The sequence below is a fragment of the Saccopteryx bilineata genome, chromosome 3 (genome assembly GCF_036850765.1).
Source record: "Saccopteryx bilineata isolate mSacBil1 chromosome 3, mSacBil1_pri_phased_curated, whole genome shotgun sequence".
Classification (NCBI taxonomy): domain Eukaryota; kingdom Metazoa; phylum Chordata; class Mammalia; order Chiroptera; family Emballonuridae; genus Saccopteryx; species Saccopteryx bilineata.
In genome coordinates, this window is record NC_089492.1 from 177,661,029 (window position 1) to 177,681,713 (window position 20,685).

A 20,685-nucleotide genomic window follows, 5' to 3' on the forward strand; every position below is an offset into this window, starting at 1 on the left:
AGAAATACAAAAAGAAAAAAGAAAACCAGAAATATAGATAAGGTAGCCCATGGAAGAAGATAAAAGGTGAGAATAGCAAAGGACAGAGTCCTGGAGACCATTAACACAAAAGAGTTAAGACGTAATTTCTACAGAATATAAGAAGTTGTGGCCTGACCAGGCGGTGGCGCAGTGGATAGAGCATCGGACTGGGATGTGGAGGACCCAGGTTCAAGACCCCGAGGTCGCCAGCTTGAGCACGGGCTCATAGCTCACCATCTTGGACCCAAGGTCGCTGGCTTGAGCAAGGGGTCACTCAGTCTGCTGTAATCCCCCGGTTAAGGCACATATGAGAAAGCAATCAATGAACAACTAAGGTGTTGCAACGAAAAACTGATGATCGATGCTTCTGATCTCTTTCCGTTCCTGTCTGTCCCTGTTTATCCCTCTCTCTGACTCTCTCTCTGTAAAAAAAAAAAAAAGAAAGAAAGAAATTGTGGTCAGTCTCAGAGGGAAGGCCAGAGAGCAGTACTGTGAAAGCCAAGAGCAGAAACATTTCAAGGTGGGTGGGTATAGTGCCAGATAAGAAAAGAAATCAACTTACATGGGACAGTGGCTATGGAAAGGCAGGTACTTCACACAAAAAAAAATGCCTGTAAAGAAATGAAAACATGCTTAACCTTCCCTACTAATGAGGGCAGTAGAAATTAAAAGGGACTATTTTTTGCGTATTAGCATGATAAAATATTTATGAGGAATAAGTTTTCATGGTTGACAAGGGTAGGGAAGCATTCTCATGCCTTAAGATGTAATAGCTTTGGAGAACAATTAAGTAGTACTTTAAACTTTAAATTGCAAATACTCTTTACCCTAGCAATTGCAGTTCTAGGTTTCTGTCCTAAAGACGTAGTCACATCTGCACAAAATGATTACAGTAATGTTCAGCATGTCTAATATTGAAAAAATCAGAAATGGCCCTCAATAGGGAAATGGTTAAACAGGTAACAACATCCATATTTTTGGAATACTATGTAGCAGTTCAAAAGAACATGGAAAAAATTGTGGAAATTAAAACATACAGAATATTACCCCATTTGTGTAAATACAGGAAAACTATATAGTCGTTGATACATTTATATATAAATTCACTTTTTAAAGACAGTCTAGAAGAATGCACAGCACGCCGACCCTCAGTCTGCAGGGAAAGGGAGGAGGGAGTATAGGGAAACTAGTTCTGTCCCTTCGAATGGTTTTGTGAGTACATTTAATGTAATTTTTAAAAGGGGATTATTAATATGGAGATGTTGAGTGAGGTGGAGGGATTTTGGACTTAGCAATTAGGAGATAATTGTTTATATAAGAGCAGTTTTAATGGGTGGTAAATGAATAGTGAGGGAAGTAAATTAACGTGTTTCAAGTGGCTTGCATTAGAAGGGAAATAGATCACAAGCATGTGTTAGGCTGTGGGCAGTGTGGGAGAGAAGACGCTGAGGGTCAGAAGAGTTGAGGGACAGCTCTCTGCAGAGGGAAAAGAAGTGGTGAGGTGATGAGTCCAAAACAGAAGCTGGAGGAAAAGTTATGTCAGAGAGTTGAAGGAGTTTGGAATTACAGCTTCCTGGCTGAGAACAAAAATGTTGGACACTTGAGTAAGGGGATGAAATTGTCATTGACAGGAGTGAAAGGACCTGATTAGAGAGCTACTTGGGATTGCTGGGGAGGCTTTGGCATTGAATATCATAGACTCAAAACAGGATCAGTCTGCAAGTTGTCTAATTTTCCCACAGCAATCTTTTCTCTGGGCCTAACTAGTTGGTAGCTAGACCACCTCAGGTTTGTAGCGTTGTATAAATTGAACAAGGAGTCAACAATTCAAGTAGTGTAAATGATTGTATTTGCAGGGAATGGCAAACTATCAGCTTGTGGGCAAAATCCATCTTAATGTGATTGTTTGTAATACAGCCACATGGTCATTGTAAGTACTGGCCATCGCAGCTTCCACAGAGCAGTGGCATAAATGCATCATGAGAAAAGCTGACCATTTAAACAGTCTGATCCTTTAGAGAAAAGTGTGCTGACTTTGAACTACATTGCAGGCATGAAGCTGGCAGGGTGCATATGGAGTCAGGACTAGAAGTCACTGTGAAATCAAACAGGAGGTATCAAGTTGATAAAAGAGAGAAATTTAGAGTAAGATATTAGGAATAGAGTACTCCCAAGACCTACTTGGGGAAGGGATTGAGCTATGAATGAAGGCTGAAGTACACTAGAGTTCAAACTGAATTATAAATAGTTGGATGAGCCTGACCAGGTGGTAGCACAGTGGATAGAGCATCAGACTGGGATGCAGAGGATCCAGGTTCGAGACCCCGAGGTCACTGGCTTGAGCAAGGGATCATTTGCTCTGCTGTAGCCCCCTGGTCAAGGCACATAAAAGAAAGCAGTCAGTGAACAACTAAGGAGCACAACGAAGAATTGATGCTTCTCATCTCTCTCCCTGTCTGTCCCTCTCTGTCCTTCTCTCTGACTTTCTCTGTCTCTGCCACAAAAAAAGTATCATTTATTTGATATTTTCAAACAACAGCTCAGATAAGGGCCTAATATCCAAAATTTACAAAGAACTCATAAAACTCAACAAGAAATAATCCAATAAAAAAATAGGAAGAGGACATGAACAGACACTTCTCCCAGGAAGAAATACAAATGGCCAACAGATATATGAAAAGATGCTCATCTTCTTTAGTTATTAGAGAAATGCAAATCAAAACTACAATGAGATACCACCTCACCCGTTAGATTAGCTATTATCAACAAGACGGGTAATAGCAAATGTTGGAGAGGCTGCGGAGAAAAGGGAACTCTCATCCACTGTTGGTGGGACTGTAAAGTAGTACAACCATTATGGAGGAAAGTATGGTGGTTCCTCAAAAAACTGCAAATAGAACTACCTTATGACCCAGCAATCCCTCTACTGGGTATATACCCCAAAACCTCAGAAACATTGATACGTAAAGACACATGTAGCCCCATGTTCATTGCAGCACTGTTCACAGTGGCCAAGACATGGAAACAACCAAAAAGCCCTTCAATAGAAGACTGGATAAAGAAGATGTGGCACATATACACTATGGAATACTACTCAGCCATAAGAAATGATGACATCAGATCATTTACAGCAAAATGGTGGGATCTTGATAACATTATACAGAGTGAAATAAGTAAATCAGGAAAAAACAAGAACTACATGATTCCATACATTGGTGAAACATAAAAACGAGACTAAGAGACATGGACAAGAGTGTGGTGGTTACCAGGGGTGGGGGGAGGGAGGGAGGGAGAGAGTTAGGGGGAGGGGGAGGGGCACAGAGAAAACTATAGATAGAGGGTGATGAAGGACAATCTGACTCTGGGCGAGGGGTATGCAACATAATTTAATGACAAAATAACCTAGACATGTTTTCATAGGTTATCTAGATGTTTTCCTTACCCATGTTTAATTCAACTGATACTCCCGGTTTAAAACACTGAGCATGTTTGTATGCTAGTTTATTTTCTACTGTATATACAACATTATTAAAACTACTCATTTGCAATAGAATTCTCTGATGAGTCAAAGTACTGTTAGAATATACATGCAGCTGTTAGTACATAATATACACTTTTTGTCAAAAAATAGCATTATTGGATTTTTAAATCTTTTGTTTTTCTTTTTACTATAGGTATATGAAAATTATCCTGCTTATGATTTGACTGAAAGAAAAGGTTTCATAAAAACAACTGTTAAAGAGGTAAATCTATCCACCATATTTAATTTTGATCATTTTGGACATAAGAGACAAAGAAATGTACAGTATATCAGATAGTGCATGTTTTTCAAAATATATTACTAAATGTCACATTTGATCCTCAGATTTCCTCAGAATAGATGGGGAAAGATATTTCTTTTCATTCCCATTTTAGAGTTTAAAATAAAGCTTCCACATTAAGAGCAGACCCTAATCTCAGATGAGAAGAGATGCTCAGTCAACTAAAGAGCACGTCTGTCCACCAGTCCGGCAAGGAGAGGACTAGCAGTAGCTCTCTAGTTCATACTGACTCCCACTAATTTCCCAAGGTCACAGTAGTCAAATATTTTAAAGTGAAATAGGTTTTATGATTTATGTGTACCTGATACTGTATGTTGGGTATGGGAAATAATGTTTTTCTCTTTCGTTACAGCTAATTTCCTGAGATCAAGGACAGAGGCAGTTCTATGGATTTAAAGATCTGCTTTATACCATTAAACCAGCAAAGAGAATGTATTTACTTTTCTAAATCCTTGCAAGAATTGTGTTGGTAGAATTTACTCCTGACTTTTTTATCTTAAGTGTTATGTAAATTTGAGTTTGCCATTTTAAATTGCATTTCTATGCAGTTTTTAGTTTAAAATTTTGCATGGGAGTGATTGTTCCTTCCTTTTATAGTTGTTATTTTGTACATTTTGGATTTCTTTAAATAAGGTCATCAATTCTTGAACTGTTGTAGTTTTTAGTGCAGTTAATATTAGCTTGTTTGAGACATACTTTTAATCAAGGAGAACAGAAACTGTTATTATAACTGGCACTTATACATGCAGAGACCAATGCAGTATTTAGTATATGAAATATTTTGAATACATCTGTCAGTGTAAAAACTCAGTGGCAGTGTGTTCATCATACTAAGAATATAGAAGCTTCAGCTGTCCGGATGACTAAATTGGAACTTTTCTCCTGCATGTATATATGTATCAATTTGTCAGCATGACAAGTGACAGATATTATTTTTGTATTTTGAAAAACAAATTTGTTGTATATAAAGTTTTTTTTTTATTTCTTTTGTGCAGATCAATTTTTAAACCCATAGAGGTGTAGGTATCTTTACTGTTATAAACTGAAATGTCAGTGTTCAGCCAGATGGTATCACAGAGCAGTGAGTCAGAATTCAGTGAAGAAAACACTGAAGTAACAGTTTCTCTGCTTTGCCTTGAAAGTGTCATTAATTTGTTTTGGTGTCAACTCTGCAACCATTGTTTTTAGATATATTTTACATTAAGGACAGACCAAAATCAACACATTAAAGGTTCGGAAATTTAGGGAATAGTGGGATAAGTACAAGAACATTTGGCTTATAATAAATTACTGATTTTTATTAACTGCTTTGCCCATATAAGATATTGGTATTTACAGGAAACTTGGACCTCTGTAATTAAGACAAAAAGCACCAGGTGTAATGCTAGAAGATAATGTGCAGGCAGTAGTGGGTATCTGACAAAATAGTTCTCCAAAGTGAGAATAGACTCGTTCCTAACATTCAAGAAATGTTTCTAACATTGGAGAAATGCATTTGTGGAATGAGAGCTGCTGGGTTTTAAATTTTGGCTAATCAGGATTCTAGGTAATCAACATATGAACCACCCTGAATGAAACGAATTTGTTTTAAATTGACTGTCTTAATCAGTTTATTAAATCTCTGAATTTTAAACTAAAACATGCTGCTTATGAGAGAATTAGGCTTTGATGAACCAATTAAGTGATTAAAATAAAAATACCTTTGCATTGTAGAACAGAAATCTGTAAAAATAGGTAGACTGTTAACAGGTACTTTCAGTTTTGATTTTTTGATAAATTGTTAACATATTAGAAAAAGGTGCACTTAATACAAATGAATAAAGTAAATGAACCTGTGAATTGGCCTTTGATTTTAAGTATTTCATTTGTTCCTATAAACTTTGTCAATAAAAGTAATAATGCTTTTGTCTCTTGCATGTCAACTTAATTTAGAGGTTTTTATAGTGTTTCTCCTCTACATAAGGATTTCAGAACATGTATATAATTAGAATGTTCTTCAGTGATAACTGACCACTTTCACTTTGAATAAATGCACTACAAAGAAATTTCCTGGGGAAAATAGTTGTTCACAAAAGTAAGTTGATCAAGGTTAATAATTGTTTACTTTATGGCCATTGACTTAAAGGGGATGTATAGAAATGCCTATGACCTTAAAGGTCTAAGGAGGGTATATAGGTGAAGGGATGTGGTTGGCAGGTGTGAAAACTCATGAGAATGTAATGTGTTTTCATCACTACAGTGCAGAGTGGATTTGAAAAACAAATTTAGTTTTTATTTAGTTTTACACAACCAGCTGTTCACAATCTGCAGTTAAAACATTGTATATTCATGGCTACTCAATTACAGAATCTTCAGAACAATGAAAAGCATTCACAGTAACTCAAGAATTTAAAAGTACCATGGTTCCTTAACAAAATGTCAGATGTAGACACAAGACAAGAAATGAGGGTTTTTTTAAATACACATTTACTGTACTTTATTAAGGAGGTTTTTCCTGTTTGTAACACAATTTTAAGTGCCTAGACTCAATTTATTGTGAACCATTTCAAACAAAATATTTTGCATTTATCACTTAACACATGCTATTCTTTAAATGCTTTAATTCCTAACACTTGAAAGCAGAATACTTGCCAGTTAGTACCAATGAATCTCATCAGATAACTTAAATATCATTCCCTGTGTAACTCTGAAACTCCATCTTCCTTTCATTTGTATCATACTTGGATGGGGACGGAAATGTATCTAGTTTCACCATTCATTTGCATACGATACTGTTATTTATAAGCTGACTTAAAATCCTATTATTTTAAAAAGTGGCTTTAAAGTCATTCAGAAGCACTTAAATTATCCATGTTATTACCTGTAAACTGAAATTCTTGGCAAGACAAACATCTTGAAGACCCTGAAACCAGTGTCTGTTTTAAGTGACTTTTTTTTTCTTTTGTCATGAGCGATAAAAGGAAAAAGTATTTGCCATGTTCTCAGGCTTTTACAATATGGCTTATAAAATATGTAATACTTAACCAGGATATCACATTTTTCTGCAGTTTTCCAGTGGACCTGCCGATGGAATACTGAAAACAATTCTGTAAAAAATACTCCTATAGGTTGAATCAGTTATTTTTAAAAGAGGCAGTGGGAAGAGGCTTTTTTTAGATTCTGACAAAATATTTTTGCTAGTAATTACCAAAATTAAGGCTATTTGAAGTGTGCCATCCACCCAAATTTGGCTCAAAGGAAAATCAGCCCTATAGTCTGACATATGAAGACCACACTATCTCTACCCCATTTTCAGTGATACAAACCTGTACTGTTTAAGGATTGAAAATTTTGCTCTTTTGCCAATGAGGACACAAACCTAAAATGTTTTATCACAAGAGATATCAATTTAAATTTATTTTGAACACCCAATGGGAAGTATATAAAATATTCCAGAAGCTTCATTTACTTTTGTTTGAAGTTTGTGCTGTATCCAAAAGGAAAGATTTCTATTGAAATTTTAAGTAAAAGCTTAATGTTAGAACTATATAAAAATCTTAAGGCTCATTGGCAAAGAGTGATAAGTTGTCACAGAAGAAATATACATGGCTCTGTTTTTTTAATGATTTCTGCTTGATTGGCTTGGTTTCTCAGTATGTGAAAATTGATCAGCCAAACAAAAAGTTAGACTTAAAGGGAATCTCCAACTATGGAAGAATCATACCCAAGATCTTAGTTTAAGTTTATAGTCTGCCTTATTCTGAAATCTAGAAGATTGAGCGCAAGTTAGACTTGTGAAAAATGCAATTAAATATAAGTGCTTATAAAACAATTCTTAGGGCTAATGCTTTCAGAGTGGTGACGTGGGTTAACATCAAACCACCTTAGAAACTGCAGTTTTGTTATTCAGATGATTTTGTTTGATTTTGTGAAAGTGAGGTTAACGTCTTTCCCACTTGGGATACAGTAGAAAACTGGGTCCAGCCAAATTCTATTTAAAAGGCTGCAATCTTGCTTGCTTCTCGAACACCGCTCAAATATGCCCCAGTAACCGTTTGCGGGAAATGTCTGTTTGTTGCCTGTAAAAAATAAATGCAAGATTTGATAACACATACAAGGAATTCAGATGATAATCAAAGGTAATATGAGCATATGCTTCCTAGATCGTCCCAAAGTGAAGACTAGTGCCACTCCTGTGTGCTCAGGTTAACAGTACACACCCATCACAGCACCTGACCTTTTCCTGTTGTCTCCCATGCATTACTAAATGCATTCATTCTATAGTCAATTCAGCACTCCTGTGAAGGACTATTTGGCATTCTACTAAAGACTTATATATGACAGGTCCTAGAATTAAGTACAATGAATAAGTCATAGTACCTCTCCTCAGACAAGTAATGTAGCTGTTAAATCAGCATTAAATGAAACGGCACAAAAAGTAAATCACAACTCCAACGTAATGATTTCGCTAGATGGAACAAGTGGATAGCTCGAGTTGAGGGACTCGAAGGACAGAGCAGTTCAGCAGGAAAGGAAAAGTGAGGTGGCTGAGGGCTGTCAGTGAGACAGTTCCCTTGCACGTAGGTTGTGGTGGGAACAATAAGCAAGCCCAGGACAGGAAAGTAGGCTTGGAATGTAGCTGTGGGGTAGGCTAGCTGAAATGAAGTGAGCAGGCCATAGAAAATGGAAGATAACAAACAGATGAAGTTCCATGGGAACTGCTTTAGGTTTCATGTCACCTAAATTGATGGCTGAGTGGAAGGGATGTGACATGGAAACTGGATATGACAAAAACTTCAGTAAGTGAATGGATCAGGCCAGCAGGAATACAATTATGTAGAAGAGAGTGACTAATATAAACCACAGAGAAATGGGTTCTATAAGAAGGTAACAACTATTAAACAGCAAAGAAAAGAAAAAAGCAAAACGGGTTCCTTCCACACCCGGCTCATGGTCCAGGGTCCTAACGCAGTCATCTCCTGGAGCAGCTGGCAGTCGCCTGGCATGCAGCCATTCTGCTCTTCCTACAAAGTTGGCCTGTGAAGTAATAATCAAAGGTCGCTGGTTTTTAAATGGTCTTTTGTGGTCATTTAAAAATGAAGAGAAAAAATAAAAGCACTATCTTAGATAAAGCTGGGAGACCTCAGTAATCCCAAATTATAATGTACAAAGCACGAAAGCAGAGGAAAGAGTCCTGAGAAGTCACTTGACTCAGCTAAGTTTGGGGGATAGGGCAGGATAGAGTGATAACAAAAGCAAGCCAATTCACCCCAAATAATCCTTAAAAATTCTCAGCCATTGGGGGCATCAGGAACCATGGAGACAGAGGTTGGCTATCGCTGGGAAGGAAATTAAGGACTGCAAAGAACATTTTGGCCCCTCATAGGTTCCCCACCCCAGCCCACTATACCCCCAGGGGATCTGAGGGAGAGGGCAGGGGTAAGATGCCAAACGAAATGGGGGTTAAAGTCTTCATAATTAAGAGGTTTCCGGCTCCCAGAATGCCAGGAGCTGAGTTTTCACCATACAAATGAGAGAAACCATATTCCTGCAAAAAGAGCTAGATACTGATTTGTAGATTCAATCACTGGTTGATGAGCTTTGTAAAAATGACTCACTCAAAAAAATTAAGAATGCCTCACTCAAATCTGAGCACAGTTAAGGACTGGCTATTTGGACATGTGGGAGGCACAGGCTAAAGGAGACAATATAGAAATTCTGAGAAGTCATGCAAAGAACAAGTTACAAAACAAGAGGAAGCGACCAAAAAGAAATAGTCTGAGAATAAAGTGCTCAGAAAGTAAAAGCCAAAATTTTAAGTCAGTATAAAGGCTGGATGATAACTCTCCCCGCCACAAAAGCAGAATAAAAAGACAAATGAATAATAGCAAAGAAAAGAAAATTAGATAATATGAGTCCAATATATGTAATAGAAGATCAGAAATAGAGGAAAAAATGAAACAATCAGAAGTAAAATCTAGGGCTGAAGGTCATGAGTTTCCAGGTGCAAGGAATCAAAAAGGCATCTGGCCCTGGCCAGTTGGCTCAGCGGTAGAGTGCAGGCCTGGTGTGTGAAAGTCCTGGGTTCGATTCCCGGTCAGGGCGCACAGGAGAAGTGCCCATCTGCTTCTCCACCCTTCCCCCTCTCCTTCCTCTCTGTCTCTTTCTTCCCCTCCTGCAGCCCAGGCTCCATTGGAGCAAAGTTGGTCCAGGGGCTGAGGACGGTTCCATGGCCTCCACCTCAGGCACTAGAATGGCTCTGGCCGCAACGGAGCAACGGCCCAGATGAGCAGAACATCGCCCCCTGGTGGATCCCAGTTGGGTGCATGCAGGAGTCTATCTGACTGCCTCCCCACTTCTAACTTAGGAAAAATACAAAAAAAAAAAAAAAAAAGTTCTTGAAGAGATATGTATACACCCATGTTAGCAGCAATGCTCAAAACAGCCAAAAGGTGGAAGCAACTCAAGTGTCCATGACAGATTAATGGATAAACAGGATATAAGTCTTAAAAAGGAAAGACAGTTTGACATCCTACAATACAGATGAACCTTAAGGACATTATGCTAAATGAAATATACCAGTGACAAAAGGACAAATACTCTGACTCCACTTATGATGACGTACCTAGAAAAAATACAAAGAGACAAAGTAGTGGCTGCCAGGGGCTGGGGGAGAAGAGTTGTTGAGTGGGGGCAGAGTTTCAGTTTTGCAGGATGAAAAAGTTCTGAAGATAGATCGTGTTGATGGTTCTATGTAAATGAATTACAATTAACTGGACACTTAAGTAGTTAAGATGGTAAATTTTATGTGTAGTTTATAAAAATTTTAAAAATAAGAAAAAAATGGAAGAAAGGGAAAGTGGTATGAAGGAGATGTTCCCAGGAGTCCTAGAGATCAACCCAGTGCAGATAGGAGCAGAGGGATGAATACACCAGGAAAAGAGGTTTCAAAACATGGACTCAGCCCTGGCCAGTTGGCTCAGTGGTAGAGCATCAGCCTGGCGTGCAGGAGTCCTGGATTTGATTCCCAGCCAGGGCACACAGGAGAGGCGCCCATCTGCTTCTCCACCCCTCCCCCTCTCCTTCCTCTCTGTCTCTCTCTTCCCCTCCCGCAGCCAAGGCTCCATTGGAGCAAAGTTGGCCCGGGCTGAGGATGGCTCCATGGCCTCTGCCTCAGGCACTAGAATGGCTCTGGTTGCAACAGAGCGACGCCCCAGATGGGCAGAGCATTGCCCCCTGGTGGGCATGCCGGGTGGATCCTGGTCGGGCGCATGCGGGAGTCTATCTGACTGCCTCCCCATTTCCATCTTCAGAAAATTACAAAAAAACAAACAAACAAAAATAAAAACAGCCTGACCAGGCGGTGGCGCAGAGGATAGAGCGCCGGACTGGGATGCAGAGAAACCAGGTTCGAGAACCCGAGGTCGCTAGCTTGAGCACGGGCTCATCTGGTTTGAGCAAAAAGCCCACCAGCTTGAACCCAAAGTCGCTGGCACCAGCAAGGGGTTACTCGGGCTGCTGAAGGCCCACGGTCAAGGCACATATGAGAAAGCTATCAATGAACAACTAAGATGTTGCAATGCGCAATGAAAAACTAATGATTGATGCTTCTCATCTCTCTCCATTCCTGCCTGTCCCTGTCTATCCCTCTCTCTGACTCACTCTCTCTGTAAAAAATAAATAAAAAAAAATAAAAATAAAAAAATAAAAACAAAAACAAAAACATGGACTCACACCTCAGCTGATAGTGATTTAGAGGTGACTGAAGTTCAGGGAGACTTAGGAGGGGTATAAGAATTCAGCTATGGTTAGGGTCTTCGGGTCAAGATGGCAGTGTAAGTAAACAAGGTACTCCTATCCTCCCACAACCAAATCAAAATTACAACTAAACTACAGAATAGCCACAACTCAGCCTCTTGAAATCTGGCTGAATGGAAGTCCTACAACTAAGAATATAAAGAAGCCACAAAGAGACTGGTAGGAGGGGTGGAGATGCAGAACAGGCTGGTCCATACCCACCTGTGGTGGATAAAAATTCGGAAGGATACCTCAGTTATAGAAATCCTCACTGACTAAAAAGCTTTGGTACATATATACTATGGAATACTACTCAGCCATAAGAAATGATGACATCGGATCATTTACAGGGGTCCCCAAACTACGGCCCGCGGGCCACATGCGGCCCCCTGAGGTCATTTATCTGGCCCCCGTGGCACTTCTGGAAGGAGCACCTCTTTCATTGGTGGTCAGTGAGAGGATCGTAGTTCCCATTGAAATACTGGTCAGTTTGTTGATTTAAATTTACTTGTTCTTTATTTTAAATATTGTATTTGTTCCCGTTTTGTTTTTTTACTTTAAAATAAGATATGTGCAGTGTGCATAGGGATTTGTTCATAGTTTTTTTATAGTCTGGCCCTCCAACGGTCTGAGGGACAGTGAACTGGCCCCCTGTGTAAAAAGTTTGGGGACCTCTGATTTACAACAACATGATGGACCTTGATAACATTATACTGAGCGAAATAAGTAAATCAGAAAAAACTAAGAACTATATGATTCCACACGTAGGTGGGACATAAAAATGAGACTCAGAGACATGGACAAGAGTGTGGGGGTTATGGGGAGGAGAGGGAGGGGGTTGGGGGAGGGGAGGGGCACAAAGAAAACCAGTTAGAAGGTGACAGAAGACAATTGGACTTTGGGTGATGGGAATGCAGCATAATCAAATGTCAAAATAACCTAGAGATGTTTTCTCTGAACATATGTACCCTGATTTATCAATTTCAACCCATTAAAATTAATTAAACAAAAAAGAAATCCTCACTGAGGAGCAAGGGAGCCCAGCCCCACACTAGGCCCCTTAGCCCAGGGCACTGGAAAAGAAGTCCCTATTCTCACTGTAAAAACCACTAGGGATTGTGGCTGAGACAGAGGGCTGTGGGAGTCCCAGGCAGTTCCTCTTAAAGAGCTGGAGCACTACCAGCTAGTAGCAGTGGTCATTGGGATTTGGACGTGAGCTGCAAAGTATAGAAATTGTGACAACAATCCCAGTGCCATGTGGACTTTTTCTGGATGTGGACTTTTCCTGGACTCCTGCTCCTTGTGACAGCTCCTAACGGACTGAACTGGGGTTGGGTTGCATTTGCAGGGATTTGGAATGGTGTTGGTGCCAACTTGGACTTGGTGAACATGTTAAGGACACTACTCTTTTATGGATTCTTGCTGTATTGGCCAAGAGTTGCTTAAAGGCTTTAATCACTGTAATAAAAAAAAAGAAGACTGGATAAAGAAGATGTGGCACATATACACTATGGAATACTACTCAGCCATAAGAAATGATGACATCAGATCATTTACAGCAAAATGGTGGGATCTTGATAACATTATACGGAGTGAAATAAATAAATTAGAAAAAACCAAGAACTGCAGGATTCTATACATTGGTGGGACATAAAAATGAGACTAAAAGACATGGACAAGAGTGTGGTGCTTGGGAGGGGGGGGTAAGGAGGGAGAGGGGAAGGGGGAGGGGCACAAAGAAAACTAGATAGAAGGTGATGGAGGACAATCTGACTTTGGGTGATGGGTATGCAACATAATTGAATGACAAGATAACCTGGACATGTTTTCTTTGAATATATGTACCCTGATTTATTGATGTCACCCCATTAAAATTAATAAAAATTTATTTATATATATAAAAAAAAAAGCTGGAGCACAAACTTACTTGGACTCACTCCTTGAGCTCCAGAGCTGCAGCAGCAGCTTCAAAGATACCAGAGATATATGGAGGAACTGAACTGTCAGGCATTAAGACTAGAGCTGAAGGGCAGCTATTTCCCAAACAGAAGTGCTGACAAAAGCCACTGTTCCTTTCCTGAGCCCTCCCCACAAAGAGCCAGTGGGTGGGCACCATATCTAAGTCTCCATCAACCTGGCTTACACTGTTTGCGCCACCCTGATGATTCCCTGAGGGCTGCTACACCCAGCTTGAGGGCCAACCCAAGCTATTTCCAGTGGCTTTTCCATACAAATGGCGTGTCTTGGCACATGCTTAGACTTCCCTAAAATTTCTCCAACAAGCAGCTCTGGCCTTGGCATTCCTAGTACCTCTTGCTAAATGGCCCCGGCCTAGCATAGCAGCCATCCTTGGTTCACAACTTGGCCTCTCCTGGGCACCCTCAAGTCCAGCAAAAGTAGCAGATATCGGCACATTGCTTTGTAGCGCATGCCTGGTAGCTCCAGGCAGAACACAGGTGGAGGCTGACCCTGGCCTGCACCTCCCGGGAGGCCCCTGAGTCAGTGCACCCAGTGGACAGTGTCAGAGCACATTGAAGCACCACCCCATCACCTCCACGAGCCACATGCACAAAGTGCAGACTCAGAAGGCACCAGAGCCCTAGCTCCATGGAGCTAGGGCTGCACAGCAGATCTTCCAAGGCAGTCGTAGCCAGTCCTGAGAGCTGATCAGCCCAAAGGTAAATCCCTCTCCACTGATGTGCCAACAGCAATCAAGGCTCAACTACAACAGGAGGCCTGTGGGGGACCACACCTGAGGTCCAGCTCAGGTGACCAGGGAGGCTGTGCTACTTGGACACCTACTACACAAGGCCACTCCACCAAGCCTGGGAGATATAGCAGCTCTACCTAATACTTAGGGAGGTTGCCAAAATGAGGAGACAGAGGAACATTCTGAAAGAATAGAACAAAACTCCAGAAAAAGAACTAAATAAAATGGAAACAATCTACCAGATGCAGAGTTAAAAACACTGGTTATAAGAACATTCAATGAACTTAGAGGAAGAGTAGATGAACTTGATGCAAACTTCAACAAAGAGACAGGAAGCATAAAAATGGAAGAGGACACATAACAGACTAGTCAGAAATGAAAGATACACTAACTGAAATGAAGAATAAAGTACAGGGAATTAATAGTAGAGTTGATAAAGCCAATAATCAAATCATCCATCTGGAATATCAGGAAGCAGAAAACTATCAACAGAAAAAAAAAAAAAAGAGGGAGAGAATCCAAAAAAGTGAGGATAGTGTAAAGAGCCTCTGGGACAACTTCAGGTGTACCAACATTTGCATCAAGGGGGTGCTAGAAGCAGAAAAGAGAGAGCAAGGAATTGAAAACCTATTATGAGAAAATAATGACAGAAATATTCCTTAATATAAGACATATAAATCCAGGAAATGCACAAAGTCCCAAACAAGATGAACACAAAGAGGTCCACACCAAGACACATCATAATTAAAATGCAAAAGCTTAGAGACAAGGAGAGAATCTTAAAAGCAGCGAGAAAAAAGCAGTTAGTTACTTACAAGGGCGCTCCCATAAGACTGTCAGCTGATTTCACAACAGAAACTTTGCAGGCCAGAAAGAACTGGCAAGAAATATTTAAAGTGATGAAAAGCAAGGACCTACAACCAAGATTACTCTACTCAGCAAAGCTATCATTTAGAAGTAAAGGACATAAAATGAGCTTTCCAGACAAGAAAAAGCTAACAGTTCATCACCACCAAACCAGTGTCATATGAAATGTTAATAGTCTTCTTTAAGAAGAAGAAAAAAAGATAAAAAATATGAATAAAATGGTAATACATATGTATCCACAATTGAATCTAAAAGATAAAATAAATTAACAAGTAGAACAGAAACAGACTCATTGACGCAGATAACATTTGGATGGTTGCCTGACTGGAGGCGAGTTGAGGGTGGATGAAAAAGGTGAAGGGGTTGAGAAGTATAAACTGGCAGTGGTAGTTACAGAAGACTCACTGGGTTGTAGAGTACAGCACAGGGAATATAGTGAATATTCTAATTATCTATAGTGTTAGATGGCTACAAGACTTATCAGGATGATCACTTAGTTATATAAAGCAGTGGTCCCCAACCCCCAGGCTGTGGACTGGTACTGGTCTGTGGGCCATTTGGTACCGGTCCGCAGAGAAAGAATAAATAACTTACATTATTTCCATTTTATTTATATTTAAGTCTGAACGATGTTTTATTTTTAAAAAATGACCAGATTCCCTGTTACATCCAAGACTCACTCTTGACGCTTGTCTCAGTCACGTGATACATTTATCTGTCCCACCCTAAAGGCCGGTCGGTAAAAATATTTTCTGACATTAAACCGGTCTGTGGCCCAAAAAAGGTTGGGGACCACTGATATAAAGTTTAATCACTGGGTGGTATATCTGAAACTATGCAATATAATATTGTATGTTAACTGGAATTGAAAAATAAAAATTGGCCCAGGCCGGTTGGCTCAGTGGAGAGCGTCAGCTTGGAGTGTGAATGTCCCAGGTTCACTTCCTGGTCAGAGCACACAGGAGAAGCACCATCTGCTCCCCTTCGTGCTTCTCTTTCTCTCTCTTCCCCTCCTGCAGCCATGGCTCAATTGGAGCGAGTTGGCCTAGGGTGCTGAGGATGGCTCCATGGCCTCTGCCTCAGGTGCTAAGAAGAGCTCAGTTGCTGAGCAATGGAGCAATACCCCAGATGGGCAGAGCATCAACCCCTAATGGGCTTGCCAGGTGGCTCCTGGTTGGGGTGCATGAGGAAGTCTATCTCCACCTACTCTCCTCTCACTGAATAAAAAAATATATATATTTAAAGTAAAAAAAAAAGAATTAAGCTAACGAAAAACAAGGTTATTATGACGGTCAAAACAGAGAACTATATAGGAATGGAATCAATGAACACCGTGGTCAGCAGTAAGCAACATTAACCAAGCCACATCACTTCAACAATGACACCAACTTCACTGTGAAGTAAATATGTAGTGAAGAGATGAAACGAGCTAAATCTTTTAACCTGATAGGAAGTCATTAATAATGTCTAACTTGTAAAATCAAAAGACAATATAAGTATTTTAAAACATGAAGTAAATTCCAGAAGAAAGAGCAGAGAGTTAGAAATGGTTGCTCTGGAAGTCTGAGGAAGATTACTGAGAGGACCTCTGCTGTTTGTCATCATAAAACTTGACAGGTTTTTTTTTGCCTGACCAGGCGGTGGCGCAGTGGATAAAGCGTTGAACTGGGATGCAGAGGACCCAGGTTTAAAACCCCAAGGTGGCCTGACCAGGAGGTGGCGCAGTGGATAGAGCGTCAGACTGGGATGCGGAAGGACCCAGGTTCGAGACCCCGAGGTCACCAGCTTGAGTGCAGACTCATCTGGTTTGAGCAAAGCTCACCAGCTTGGACCCAAAGTCGCTGGCTCAAGCAAGGGGTTACTCGGTCTGCTGAAGGCACATATGAGAAAGCAATCAATGAACAACTAAGGTGTTGCAACGCGCAATGAAAAACTAATGATTGATGCTTCTCATCTCTCTCCATTTCTGTCTGTCTGTCCCTGTCTATCCCTCTCTCTGACTCACTCTCTGTCTCTGTAAAAAACAAAACAAAACCCCAAGGTGGCTGGCTTGAGCCCAAGGTCGCTGGCTCACTAGGTCTGCTGCAGTCTCCCGGCCCCCCACCCCCGTCAAGGAACAAATGAAAAAGCAATCAATGAACAGCTAAGGTGCCATAATGAAAAATTGATGTTTCTCGCAATACTTCCAAACACATTTTATGAGGCCAACATAACCCTCATACCAAAACCAGGCAAGGATGGCACAAAAAAAGAAAACTACAGACCAATATCTCTAATGAATACAGATGCTAAAATACTAAACAAAATACTAGCAAATCGAATACACAACATATTAAAAAAATAATACATCATGATCAAGTGGGATTCATCCCAGAATCTCAAGGATGGTTCAACATACGTAAAACGGTTAATGTAATACACCATATCAACAAAACAAAGAACAAAAACCACATGATCTTATCAATAGATGCAGAAAAGGCTTTCGATAAAATACAACACAATTTTATGTTTAAGACTCTCAACAAAATGGGTATAGAAGGAAAATATCTCAACATGATAAAGGCCATATATGATAAACCATCAGCTAACATCATATTAAATGGCACTAAACTGAAGGCTTTCCCCCTTAAATCAGGAACAAGACAGGGTTGTCCACTCTCTCCACTCTTATTGAATGTGGTACTAGAGGTTCTAGCCAGAGCAATCAGACAAGACAAAGAAATAAAAGGCATCCATATCGGAAAAGAAGAAGTAAAGGTATCACTTTTTGCAGATGATATGATCCTATACATCGAAAACCCCAAAGAATCCACAAAAAAGACTACTAGAAACAATAAGCCAATACAGTAAGGTCGCAGGATACAAAATTAACATACAGAAGTCAATAGCCTTTTTATATGCCAACAATGAAACAACTGAGAAGGAACTCAAAAGAATAATCCCCTTCACGATTGCAACAAAAAAAATAAAATACTTAGGAATAAACATAACAAAGAATGTAAAGGACTTATATAATGAAAACTATAAACCATTGTTAAGGGAAATTGAAAAAGATATAATGAGATGGAAGAATATACCTTGTTCTTGGCTAGGAAGAATAAATATAATCAAGATGGCTATATTACCCAAAGCAATATACAAATTTAATGCAATTCCCATCAAACTTCCAATGACATTTTTTAAAGAAATAGAGCAAAAAATCATCAGATTTATATGGAACTATAAAAAACCCCGAATAGCCAAAGCAATCCTAAAGAAAAAGAATGAAGCTGGGGGCATAACAATACCTGACTTCAAACTCTATTATAGGGCCACGACAATCAAAACAGCATGGTATTGGCAGAAAAATAGACACTCAGACCAATGGAACAGAATAGAAAGTCCAGAAATAAAACCACATATATATAGTCAAATAATTTTTGATAAAGGGGCCAACAGCACACAATGGAGAAAAGAAAGCCTCTTCAATAAATGGTGCTGGGAAAACTGGAAAGCCACATGCAAAAGAATGAAACTGGACTACAGTCTCTCCCCCTGTACAAAAATTAACTCAAAATGGATCAAAGATCTAAACATAAGACCTGAAACAATTAAGTACATAGAAGAAGACATAGGTACTCAACTCATGGACCTGGGTTTTAAAGAGCATTTTATGAATTTGACTCCAATGGCAAGAGAAGTGAAGGCAAAAATTAATGAATGGGACTACATCAGACTAAGAAGTTTTTGCTCAGCAAGAGAAACTGATAACAAAATAAACAGAAAGCCAACTAAATGGGAAATGATATTTTCAAACAACAGCTCAGATAAGGGCTTAATATCCAAAATATACAAAGAACTCATAAAACTCAACAACAAACAAACAAACAATCCAATAAAAAAATGGGAAGAGGATATGAATAGACACTTCTCCCAGGAAGAAATACAAATGGCCAACAGATATATGAAAAGATGCTCATCTTCTTTAGCTATTAGAGAAATGCAAATCAAAACCGCAATGAGATACCACCTCACACCTGTTCAATTAGCTGTTATTAGCAAGTCAGGTAATAGCAAATGTTGGAGAGGCTGTGGAGAAAAAGGAACCCTCATCCACTGTTGGTGGGAATGTAAAGTAGTACAACCATTATGGAAGAAAGTATGGTGGTTCCTCAAAAAACTGAAAATAGAACTACCTTATGACCCAGCAATTCCTCTACTGGGTATATATCCCCAAAACTCAGAAACATTGATACGTAAAGACACATGCAGCCCCATGTTTATTGCAGCATTGTTCACAGTGGCCAGGACATGGAAACAACCAAAAAGCCCATCAATAGATGACTGGATAAAGAAGATGTGGCACATATACACTATGGAATACTCAGCCATAAGAAATGATGACATCGGAACATTTACAGCAAAATGGTGGGATCTTGATAACATGATACGAAGCGAAATAAGTAAATCAGAAAAAACCAGGAACTGTATTATTCCATACGTAGGTGGGACATAATAGTGAAACTAAGAGACATTGATAAGAGTGTGGTGGTTACGGGGGGGAGGGGGGAATGGGGGAGGGAAAGGGGGAGGGGGAGGGGCACAGAGAGAACAAGATAGAGGGTGACGGAGGACAATCTGACTTTGGGTGGTGGGTATGCAACATAATTGAACGACAAGATAACCTGGACTTGTTATCTTTGAATATATGTATCCTGATTTATTGATGTCACCCCATTAAAAAAATAAAATTAAAAAAAAAAAAAAAAAAGAATTGATGTTTCTCATATCTCTCTCCTCCTGTCTGTTCCTATCTGTCCCCCTCTCTCTCTGTCTCTGTCACACACATACACACACAAAAAAAAACCCACAAAAAAAAGTTTTTAAACTCTGGACATTTATCATTTTAATTAAAGGAAATCAAAATAAAAGTAATTGGGTTTAGTATCATGATACATACCTCTCCAGCAAAGAAGATGGTTCCTTGTATCTCTTCAGCAATGATATCATAGGCTTCGCCACTCCCACCTGTCTTCACAAAACTGTATGCCATCTGAATCCAGGGGTCTGTGCTCCACCGAGTGACAAAATACTTTGTGGGATCGGGGACTTCCTGTGTCAGGTTGAACATGATCAAGAAGGGAGTTAGTCATGATGCAACCCAAACTAATAATTCCCTCCCATTAGAAACTGAGGTCATTCTTGTAGCTTTCTGAAATAGCCATTTTCAGTATGTTCCTCTGACTCTTTATGACCCTAACCCATATCTGTGCACCATTCTTACCTCCTGCCGCAGCTCTGCAACTTCCCCCTGCACATGTCTCCTCACTTTACATTTCACCCTCCTCCTGCGTACATGGGGCCATCAACTCCCCCCTACCCTGGCCTGTGCCTGAGATGCAGAAGGCAGGGCCTTGGCCAGAGTAGGGAAGGGAGGGCTGGAGTTCTAGGACCTCAAGGTGGAATCTCAACAAGCTCCACAAACAGCTATCCAAGATGTGTTTCATGCTA

The 20,685-nt window shown here is 39.9% G+C and overlaps 2 protein-coding genes across 7 annotated transcripts in view; one reads left to right on the forward strand and one right to left on the reverse strand.

The window, feature by feature from the left end:
- The window catches only part of DEK (DEK proto-oncogene), a 36,337-nt gene extending 30,590 nt beyond the window's left edge, over window positions 1–5,747 (forward strand). For both annotated transcript variants that reach the window (XM_066268309.1, XM_066268310.1), the window contains exons 10-11: window positions 3,696–3,764; window positions 4,195–5,747. In XM_066268309.1, the coding sequence (XP_066124406.1) occupies window positions 3,696–3,764; window positions 4,195–4,206 (81 nt within the window). In that variant the 3' untranslated portion in view covers window positions 4,207–5,747. The remainder of the gene's footprint in view (window positions 1–3,695; window positions 3,765–4,194) is intronic.
- Window positions 5,748–6,092: 345 nt separating this feature from the next.
- KDM1B (lysine demethylase 1B) overlaps window positions 6,093–20,685 on the reverse strand; it is a 63,225-nt gene continuing 48,632 nt past the window's right edge. For all 5 annotated transcript variants that reach the window (XM_066268305.1, XM_066268301.1, XM_066268302.1 and 2 more), the window contains 2 exons: window positions 20,135–20,287; window positions 6,093–7,900 (listed from right to left, as the gene is read on the reverse strand). In XM_066268305.1, coding sequence (XP_066124402.1) covers window positions 7,817–7,900; window positions 20,135–20,287 — 237 coding nt within the window. In that variant the 3' untranslated portion in view covers window positions 6,093–7,816. The remainder of the gene's footprint in view (window positions 7,901–20,134; window positions 20,288–20,685) is intronic.